The sequence below is a fragment of the Leiobunum rupestre genome, chromosome 3 (assembly GCF_980474605.1).
Source record: "Leiobunum rupestre chromosome 3, qqLeiRupe1.1.hap1, whole genome shotgun sequence".
In the NCBI taxonomy this organism is placed as follows: Eukaryota; Metazoa; Arthropoda; class Arachnida; order Opiliones; family Sclerosomatidae; genus Leiobunum; species Leiobunum rupestre.
The window spans coordinates 3076219-3087572 of record NC_143386.1 but is presented as its reverse complement, the minus strand read 5'-3'; the positions used below and the strand labels follow the sequence as shown (position 1 = coordinate 3087572).

The 11354-nt window shown below is 35.7% G+C and overlaps 1 protein-coding gene across 1 annotated transcript; it reads left to right on the top strand.

Moving 5' to 3' along the window:
• The first annotated feature begins 5570 nt into the window (after nucleotides 1-5570).
• Nucleotides 5571-6722, top strand: LOC149949108 (uncharacterized). The gene has a single exon (XM_090169349.1). It carries the CDS (start codon nucleotides 5571-5573, stop codon nucleotides 6720-6722), a length of 1152 nt encoding a protein of 383 aa, XP_090025475.1.
• The last annotated feature ends 4632 nt before the right edge of the window (nucleotides 6723-11354 follow it).

Below are 11354 nucleotides of genomic sequence, written 5' to 3'. Positions count from 1 at the left end.
ATTGCACCACATCATCCAGCATCAAATGGTCAAGCGGAGAGATCCGTGCGCACTACCAAGACCGGTCTGAAGAAACTCGATGGGACATCTAATTCGACTATTGAAGAAAGAGATGATGGATTAAAGAAATATTTAAAAGGCACTTTGCAGATGCGAATTTCAAGATTTTTAATAAATTATCGCCGCACACCCAAAGCCGCGATGGCAAATCACCAGCCGAGATGATGTTCGGACGCATGATAAAACTAAACTTGACATGGTTCACCGAGACAAAACTACAAGAATTGACGATGCAAACATCACAATTCAAGAGACACCAGTACTGCCGCGCAAAGCACAAAAGCATTAACGACCAAATTTTGGTTTTTATTTCTCCTTATTTTATACGTTAAATTCAATTTTGAACTATTTTTCGAATTTAAAATTTTTGTTCTTAGAGAAATGACTTGTTTCAAAACGCATTATTTTAGGTTTTCGCATTATTTTCAAACCAAAAACGCATTAATGTGTTTATTTTCTTTAAAAGTCATATCAAAACGCATTTTTTTCGCGTTTTAAGACATGGTTTTAATGATATTTCTGAAATATCGTTTGGCCTTTAAATTATTTAGTACCTAAATATAATTTGAAATGAAAAATCCAATTCTTCTATATTAACTTGAAAGAAGTAAGTTGGGGTATCTTAAGGCAAAGAAAGTTTGAATTTCGCGGGTTTTCTCCATATTTTGGTTTTGGTCGTTAATGCTTTTATGCTTTGCACGGCAGTGTAAAGATAAACAACAGTCCTATTAAAGCTGAATTTCACAAATTTCAGCTGGAACAGAACGTCTTCGTGAAGAACTTTGGTAAAGGAGATAAATGGCTCAAAGGTGTTACCAAACGAAGACTAGGCAATATGATGTATGAAGTTGCTACAGATCAGGGACTGGTGAGAAAACATCAAAACCAAATGCGGCCACGTCAAGAAACATTCCAAGAAAAGAGGGAGGTACGAGAACTACAGCCCAGAAACCCAGTTGAAGTCGACTAGCCAAACCCATATGAAGGATACCGATCTAGACAACCGGTTAACATTAAAGAAATAAATAAGCCGATCAATAACACCGAGGGAAATCCAGAGAAGCAGTTAACACCTAGTTCCAGAACTGAATCCATATCCAGTCAGCATAGTCAACAAGTACCACAGCCAGAGGTTCAGCCATCATTTAGTGAATCCTCTAGTGAGTCATCTTCCGAATCAACCCCTGAATCCAGCTACAACAGCGCAGAATCACAAGCTAACCATGACGCACCTCAGGGTAATCCACCACCTGAAGCAAGGTCAACCATACTCATTCGAAAAGTCTTTGAGAAACAACCACCAGCCGCTAATTACTGACCGAGTACTAGACGATCAACCAGAAGACACAGACCAGTTAAAAGACTTAATCTTTAAAAAAAATTATAACTATATCTCTAAGAAAAGACTTTAAAAATGGTAATGTTAGCTGTAAGAAAAGAGGGGATGTTGTGTTTACTATTGTAATACTCAAGTTCAGCTATAGGTGGCGCTATAAGTCTAGCTAGGGGTTTACATTTGTTTGTCTGTCAGTATGCTTCCCAACCCTCGTGCTAGATAGGCAGTTCCTCATTATGTAAATATCATCAACCATCATTAAAACTATTTATTACTTTTATACATTCACGACTATGTATCATTGATTGTACGGGCATTAATACAATAGTAACCATGGACTAATTAACACATGGACGGTTCGGTTCTACTACAATTCCCATTAGAGAGCTGATAAAAAAAGTGTTAGCAACTTTTTCAGCGTTGCCAGGTAAATATTTGGATTCTGGTGATTCAAACGTCATCAACCGGTAATAGATTTTTTGAAGTACCGCCATCTATCGTAAAATATTTTTTTTTATTTTTAACGGTCAACGGTCCTTATTTGAATTCTTGGTAGTTACATTGTGGTTCGTAATTGAAGTTTTACGATAGTTTTTTTTCAATACGATAATTGTAATATTAATATTAAGTTTTCTCGAGTATTATTAGTTGATATTTTAATTAATGTGTACAAAATTAGAACTAAAATATGCGTCTATAAGCAATGCAATAGCGATTCCCGTTATTTACACAAAGAGTACATGCATGGGGTATGGTTTTTACCATTCTCTAAATCTAAAACAAACTTGGAGAAATGTCAAAACTGGATCAAATGGTTGGGAAGGGAAGACTATCCTTTAGAGCGGGTAAACAAAAACACTTATTTGTGTTCCAAACACTTTGTCAGGGGTAACGGCTCAACCAAGCACTTTCCAGACCCCATTAACCACTCATCTGTAAGTATTAAACAATCTTAACAAATTCTATTGCTCTCAAATATAATTTAAATTATCTCCCAAGTTCTAGGAATATGTATCGATACTTAAACCCAGCAATAAAATACATAAAGCTTTGAAAGTTGTCATTGGTGTGGATGAAGCTGTGTTACAAAACGTTGGAGCCCAAGAAGCAAATAGCCAACAGGATCGAATTGAAAGTGTGCTTTCCACAGCCTTGAATGAAAACATTCGAGTTGAGAGTAACACAAATAGTCAACCAAAAAGACCAATTTACATTAGTCCTTCACCAAGCAGTAATTTAAGCTTAGGCAACTATAGTAACATATCTGAGATGGTAATCTGTTTTTTTATGAATATACTTAAGTTTTTGAGCTAATAAAGTAAATTTTTGCTCGGCAGACTGAAGCTGAAACTGGGACAATAGTCAGTGGGAGTACGCCAATTTGTAGTACTCCTTTGAAGCCGGGCAGTAAGCAACAGGAAGAAGGAATCAATACGTCACGTATTCATAAGGTATTTTTTCTTGATTATTGGTTATTCTCTTTGGTTTTGTTTCTAAAAATATTGATGGTAAAGGATCGATCTAATCTACATTTGGATGAAGAAAGCAGTGGTGATGGAACTATCGATGTATCATTTGAGGTATGTAACAGCATCGTTTTGATTTCTTAATAGTTTTAACCAGAGGATTTATATTTAACCTTGCAAAATATAACTTTCCCAATGCCACTTATTTTATGGACCATGTGAAGGTCATGAAAGTTGACGAATCAACTGGATGTCCAATATATAGCACAACTACAAAGTTGCTGGAAAGAGTGTGTCGAGTGAAGAAATCACCAAAGCCTTGCCATTAAAAATAGATTCGGTAGATAAGCTGAGAAAAGCAATTCTTTCCCTGTACATTTGGAAGTGTTGCATGGGTAGTCCTGAACAGAAATTTGTAGATTTGTTTGATAAGCGTACCCAGAAGGCTGGGTTCAAGAACTCGTTAACAGGGGCTATACACAGTGAAAAGTGTTGCCTGATTTTGAAAAGTTCTAACAGGAGCAGGTGTTTTTACTGTGTAAAGCAAAGATCAAGCCTTAGAGTAATTATTTCTAGGAAAAATACAAAGCCAAACACTGGCAAACGCTTTCATAATTTAAGCAAAACTGAATTAGTAACAGAGTTGAAGGAGTCTAAAACTGTGGAGGCTAAACTCAATACCAAGGTAAAGCGTTTAAAGAAAAAAATTAAGAAGAAAATTCAAAAGAACTGTGAAGAAATAGAAGATGGTAATCATCAGTTTCTTTTGAATATTTTAAAAAAGAATTTGAATGAAGAGAAGAATCATGAAGATTTCAAAACAGTATTTTTAAAGACCCAACTTCAAATGTTGCAAACCAAAAAACATGGAAGACGCTGGCATCCCTTAGTGGTGCAATGGTGCTTATTCATGTACCAGAACTCCCCAAGTCTCTACAAGGTTCTGGATGAATCTGGAATTCTACAGCTACCGTCAAAAAGTACGTTCATGAGAAAATCTCCAGATATAGGCGGAAAACCCGGCTTTCACGTTAGCGTTTTCAAAAAAATTCAGCAAGATTTGAAGCAACTTACAACTGAGCCACATCATGAATATTTCACTTTGGTGGTGGACGAGATGAAATTTTTTTATGATATTGTTTACCGAGTAGAAAGTGGTGAAATGGTGGGCTTCACAAACCTTAATGATGTACAAAACAAGTTAATGGCCTTGCAATCTGATACTAATAAAGAGAAGCCTCTGGCATCACACGTCTTGCAATTCATGATCCGAGGCATTACGTCAAGTTACCAATATCCATTTGCACACTTTGCAACCAGATCCTTGACCGCTGAAAGCCTAGATTCACTCATTTTTGAGGCGATTTCCAAACTAGAGTTATGTGGAGCTAAGATATTATGCGTAGTAGGCGAACGGAGTAACAACAAACCGCAAATGTTTGCAATGAATGGAGGAGAAGAAAATTATTATAAGTGTAGCAATCCATTTACCACAGAAGAGAGAGACATTTTTTTCATATTTGATGTACCTCATCTACTAAAGACTGTGAGAAACTGCCTTTTTCACAGCGCTGAAGGATGCAAATATAGAGATATTTCAACGCGGATTTTTGAAACGTCACACTTGGTGGGGGGTCAAAAATCTACGCTACTGCCAGCCTTCGAATTCCAGTTTATTTTTCTCATTTGTTAGTTCGCCATTTTGTGAGGAATTTTTGTATCTTAGATCATAGGAAATGGGTAAAACTCATCGTCGTTGTTATGTGGCTAGTTGTCAAGGGGGAAAACAAATATCAGGAAAAGAAGAATATGTAGGGTTTTTTAAAATACCAGCCATTATAAAAAACCATGGTGTACAAACGGAAGAATTGTCTGCTAATAGACAAAGCGTGTGGTTGAGAAAGCTAAGGCTTAACTCTTTTAAAGATTTGGACCAAGTGAAATATGTTCATTTTTACTCAGGTATGTTAACTATATTCTTCAAAAATTATAATTTTTGATCCTAGAAATACATATATATATTGATTGTAGGTAAACCCTCAAAGCTATATGATAAAACCCATCCAGATTGGGTACCAAACTTGAATTTGGGTTATAAACTCAATCAATCATACAACGATGTTGCGGATAGGAATGCAAAACTTCAGAGGCACAATAGAAGAATTAATCGTTTTCAATGCGTAACACCAGTTTCTTCCAAACAAAAGCTACCGTTATTTAATCCAAATGCCGTATCAACACCCTTAGCGCGTGTGCTTCAAATGGAGGACTCACTTAGTAAGGACGCCTTTGCTTATAAACTCCCTAGTCTCGTAGATTCAATTATTTGATTTTTCTTAGATCATAGCACCATTTCAAAATATACATCTACATTCTCATAAGAAGCTACAGATTTTCAAATTTCCCAAGAAGTTGGTATTTCTTCTATCTCTGATGAAGTTGGAGATTCGTTAATTTGGGAAGGTGCTATCTCTACACTTGACTCTGTGTTAATTTCCGATGAAGGCATAGGTTCATTAGACTCCCCAAAAAACTACAGCAGTTCATTTCCCAAAGGTGAAAATTTGAAAATCAGCGTTTCCATGCAAACATTTTCTAGTTCTATAGATAAAAGCACCCAAATAGGCCCAGAATATGTGGAAATTAGTACACAAACTGAATTAGACCAAAAGGCTTTAACCGAAATTATTAATAAAATAAATAAAGAAATGATACACAGCTCTACTCAAGCGGGGCCATTATTAGCGGAAGGTTCTTCTCAGACTATAATCAGAGTTTGCGAAAGGTTTGAGCTAGAATGTGCAGAAATTAAAAATAGAGAATCTTCCGAAGAAGTTTCGAAACTTCTGGTCAAATTAGAAGAAGCCAATAGTTTGCTTTACTCTTGTAGTGAAAACATAAAGCAATTGGTATCCGAGCTTGGCACACTAGAAGACGAGTTAGGCCAACATAAATACACTGAATTTTATTATAGAGGAGATAGAGGTAATTTAAAAGTAAAGTACTTCACTGGCCTTGAGACATTGGCAGTTTTACTGGTTTTAGTTAAAGAAGTTTCACCATACTTATTTCAAAATTCAAAGTTGACCAATTTTCAGCAAGTCATTTTAACGATCATGAAGCTAAGACTAGCTCTAACAAACAAAGATTTAGGTTTTCGTTTTTGGGTATCTGAAGCAACAGTTGGGATAATTTTTTACAATTGTTTAAACGCTATGTACAACCGTCTTCAAAAATTTGTAAAATGGCCTGAAAGAGATGAATTATGCGCTACAATGCCCATGTGTTTTAGGGAAAAGTTTGGAAAGCAATGTGCTGCCATCATAGATTGTTTTGAGGTTTTTACCCATAAACCATCTAGCGTTAAATGTCGGGCTGAAACTTACTCCAACTATAAAAGTTGTAACACAGTAAAATTCCTCATTGGTGTAACTCCGCAAGGATCGATAAGCTTCATTTCTAAAGGATGGGGAGGAAGAGTTAGTGACAAGCACCTAACAGAAAATTATGGGCTTTTAAATAAGTTGTTACCTGGGGACCTTGTTTTAGCTGATAGGGGATTTAACATTGATGATTCTGTAGGCTTCTATTATGCGACTATAAAATACCCAACCTTTACGAAAGGAAAGAGCCAGTTATCCCCGCAAGATGTCGAATCTACTAGAAAACTTGCCAACGTCAGAATTCATGTTGAGAGGGTAATAGGTCATCTCCGCCAGAAATACACAATATTGTTTACCAAACTTACAATTGATTTACTACACGTAGCCCCAGAAGAAGAAATGGCTACTCTTGACAAAATTGCCGTATTCTGCGCTGCCCTTACAAATCTCACCCCATCAGTTGTTCCTTTTGATTAGATTGTTTTATTCAATTTTTGTTACTTAACTAATATCAAATACCCCCCTAGCTGATAAATATTTTTTTTAGTACTAAATGTATAGAATAATTATGAGAGTCAATTACTATTCCAGAATTTTTTTTATTTGTCTCGTGAGTTCTTAGTAATAAAAATTGTCATTAAAATCCAAGTTGTTTAAGTTTTTGTTGCAGTTTTTAGTTTTTTCTTTTTCACTTCTCTGTTAATTTTGGCACAGTCTGGGCAAAACCATCTCCCTTTTGGGATTCTTTTAATTTTCAAACACTCTGTGTGAAACCAATTAATTCTGCAATTTTCCCCTTCACAAAAAATCATTTCCCCATCTTCATCTCCTTCGCAGTAGCACCATTTCCGGTGATATAAATTGTCTGTATGGCAAACCTGTTTGACAGGCGATAAAATATATTGTAGTGACCTCTTTGAATTGCCCATTTTATTCGGTGATGAACAACTATTGGGTTGTTTACTTGGAGATAAAATGGCCATACTACTGTAAGTTGTTGGTTTCAATTCCGTAGCCAAGGTTAATTGGGTTCTCGATACAAGCCACATGACGGTCAGGTTCTGATACGGTAGGTAAAGTTTGGATGGGTTTTGAAATGCTACCTGAAGGTGTACATTTTGAGATGTAAGTCTTGGTTAAGTTGAGTGCAGCTGCTGAAGTGGAAGTTGGTTTTGATTTTGTAGTTGTAGTTAACTTGGGTTTTGATTTGGCTGCCGTAGTTAGGATTGGTTTGGACATAGTAGGCTCTGTTAAATTGGGTTTTGATATCGTAGCTTTAGTCAGGCTTGATTTTATGGTAGCGTTATTTAACTTCGGTTTTGATATATTCGCAGTAGTAGGGTTTTGTTTAGATATATTTGTGGTAGTAGGGTTTGGTTTTGATATATTCGCAGTAGTAGGGTTTTGTTTAGATATATTTGTGGTAGTAGGGTTTGGTTTTGATATATTTGCGGTATTAGGGTTTGGTTTAGATATATTTATGGTAGTAGGGTTTTGTTTTGATATATTTGCGGTAGCAGGGTTTGGTTTTGATAAATTTGTGGTAGCCGGGTTTGGTATTGATACATTTGCGGTAGCAGGGTTTGGTTTTGATATATTTGCGGTAGCAGGGTTTGGTTTTGATAAATTTGTGGTAGCCGGGTTTGGTATTGATACATTTACGGTAGCAGGGTCAAAATTCACTGCATCGTTGGAACCGTGGTTAATTGGAGGTGCATTTGAGGTTCTTGTAAAAAATTTGGCCAAAAGCTCAGGCAAAATTGCTAACTTAAAGAAAGCTTCAGCTTTTGGTGCCATGGTATTCCAAAACTGTTCATCTCGATAAATGCGTTGAATATGAAAATCCACATTTGTCCATACACAAAAATCAGCGTAGAAACGTCCCGTTATAAACAACTGCGCTTGAATTTGGTAAAAATACTCATGATTGGTTTTTAACTGTATTTTATTAGAATCTGTATTTTCTAAGCAATGTTTAGAATCGAAAGTCTTACATGACCTATTTCTCATTGTATAAGGGCATTTTATTTCGACGACTCCTTTGCCACAACAATCACACTGTACTAATGCATCAGGGGATGCCCCAAGGTGAGGGTATGCCACATTTAAGCAGAGGCCCGCAAGCTCTACCTTGAAGTTTTGATGATCGGCTTCCATTTCCGTTTTGTAAATTCTTCGCATGGTTTCTTCATGCATTTTTCCCCATTTTGTAGCCTCAGTTTCAAATGTTTTCGTGTTTGGGTAGCAAATTAAAGCTATCAAAGAAGCTGACGGCATAGCGGGATCACTGTGGTATGATTTCCTAAAGTTGGATGCAGTTATGCGACCTGCCCGAAAGCGATGCCATGACTTGCTTGCTACCTGCATCTTTGTTTCCCTCTCCACCCGCTCTACTTGATCTTCGGTGAATTGAAATTTTAGTTTTGCACATTCATTAAGTAGTTGATTAAACTTTAACCCACACTTTGTTTGATCATAAAGTTCAGTTAGAGCAACTGGGAATCCAACGCTAACACACTTTGGAATGTAGCTTTTTTGGTACTTTCGGTGAATGCTAAAATAAGAGCAATTAAGCCCTACCTTAAACAGTTCATCTTCTAATTTCGAGTTCTCTTCTTTGTTTATTAAAGGAACAGAGTTTTGCTTTAACACGCATGACTTTTTAGGAACATTAACGGCATCTTCTAATATGCCATATAGTTGGTTTTTTTTTACGGACGCAGCACTGAGGTTCATTTTGGAAATTTCAGAATATGAAGCTTGTTTTGTCACAGGCACAGACCAGTATGCTGCAATACCAGTGACAGTTTTTACTTCTCTAAAGCGAACAGCATACTAAAAACGCACCTATCATGTGAGCATGACTCCGCAAGGCCAGCCATGCATGTGCAATGCGCAGAAACAATTGAGCCATCATCATTTGCAATAACCCATGGTTTAAGGGGGGTTTCCCTTAGTCTCTGCGAATGCATTACCTATGAGAATTTGAATATTAGACTATTTAACCAAATTTAATTATTGTAAATTACTTAGTACTTACAGTGGCTAAAACGAGAATTTTAAGTCCAATTGTTTTCACTAACACGTCTCTAACAAAGCCGCACACAAATATGTTATATGAGTACATGCTCTTGTAGTTTTTGAAGTTTTCTTTTGTAAAAGGTGAAATACCCTCGACAAGGTACATATATATATATCTGGGAAAGACGTTGGTGGTAGTACTTCAAACGTTTTCAATTCTGTTGGATCAACTTTTTGGAAGTCTTGATTTTAAAAGGTACGGATTAACGTTATTAATTGCCCCAATCTTTTCTTTATACCGCTCTTTAACATTTTTTTCCGTTAAATTTTCAAAATAATTTAAGGACTTAGCCATGATGTTTGAAGAGTATGCTAACGAATAGCCTAAGCTAAATAAAAACCCTCACAAAATGGCGACCGAGAAAGAGCATTTTTTTAACAAGAAGGATGAATACCAGAGACTATACTATCTATTATGTTATTCTCCTTGGTTTCAATAAGCAGTCGACAAAAGTTCCGTCCCCTTTCTTTCACTGAAATATCTCTATAGGCTTCTAAACTTTAACGGCGAAAATATTGTGTGGGATACCATTAAAAAAGTGTATTACAAAGATATGGAAATAAATAGTTCACTAAGAAAGCTGCATAAGCTAACAGCGGACCACATCAGCGATGAAAATAAAATTAAAGTTAAATTAGCAACCCAAATTATCAGCCAAAGTGTTGCCAACTGTTTAAAACAAGATTTTCCTGTTGAGTTTCCAGAGACGGTACATTTTCTAGAGCTATTCAACAAATGGTTCGATGTGATGAATGTGGGACATTTACAAGAAGGGATTCTCTCACAAAATCCTAACCTTCATCTTTTCCGAAAAATTTATGATTCGAGACTTAGGGTAAATATTTTAAAATTTTCAAAATGTCCTGATAGTTTACATATTGACGCATAATTTTCAGTGGCTGAAAGATTAATTCCTAGGCTACTTAAATGAATGGGAAAAATATGTTGATACCCAGGCAGAATCGAGAGCAACCAAAAATAAAATGATACTCACCCGAGAAACACTAGCCGGATAAAGACAAACAAGTAATTTGAATCTTAGAGTAAATTATGTATTTAAAACTCCTTTTTAGAGGGGTGTATGGAATTTTGAATACATCAATGTTTAAATTATATAAAAAATTAAATAAATTTATAATTGTATTATTATATAGCAAATGTCATTCTAGAAGTTATTCCCTTTTTTCTACAAAAAGAAGCCAAGTTCGTCCTGACTACCCATTTGAATCCGGACCCTCTTGAGCAATACTTCAGCAAACAGCGTCAAGCATGCAAAGCTGGTTCAACACCGCGACTATATCAGTACTCAAGGGCAGCTAAAGTATTTAAAAATCTTCAGGAAGGGAGAATTTCACTGAAGAGAAGCAAGGGCGGAAACACTGAAAGACCACACTACAGCACATTATGACCAACAAAATGAATGCTATGATTTTAAAAGTTCTTTGATCCAATATGAGCTAATTAATTAGTTGAAAATATCCCTACTAATTTTGTTTTCACAGTAAATATATATATGTGCTAAAATAATTAAAATTTACAAAGAAAAGCCCATGAATTAAGGATAAAAATATTTTTATTTTTTAATCCATAATTCAAGGGGTCTTTCTTCGTAAATTTTATTTCTTTTAGCCTATAAATTATCAGTCTGTGGCTACAAGAACAAACTAATAAAAGAAAATTACTATGAGTAAATATCTTGTTTAATTGTTAGGCCATGTAACATCAAAGATAGGAACTTATCACAATTCATTTTATCACAGGACGCTTTTGTTATCTCATGATAGCATTAGGAACTTTAATGATATGGTGACTAGACAAGGATGTTATGCTTCTCGCATATTTCTTGTTCAATTTTTTCTTTAATTTCTGTTTGGTTTAAAAATTTGTTTTGAGCCTTTTTTTTCTAGACTCTTCCTTCTTCTCGTTCCGAACTTTTTTTGTTAAGCCGTTACCTTTGGTGTTGATAAAGGTTGAAATTAGAAGCTTAAAAATTTTATCTTCTTCAACCAAACTGACATCTGCGTCTG

Bases quoted from the DNA above. Each gene is read 5' to 3' on its own strand.
- LOC149949108 (XM_090169349.1), top strand. From the start codon at position 5,571: ATGATACACAGCTCTACTCAAGCGGGGCCATTATTAGCGGAAGGTTCT.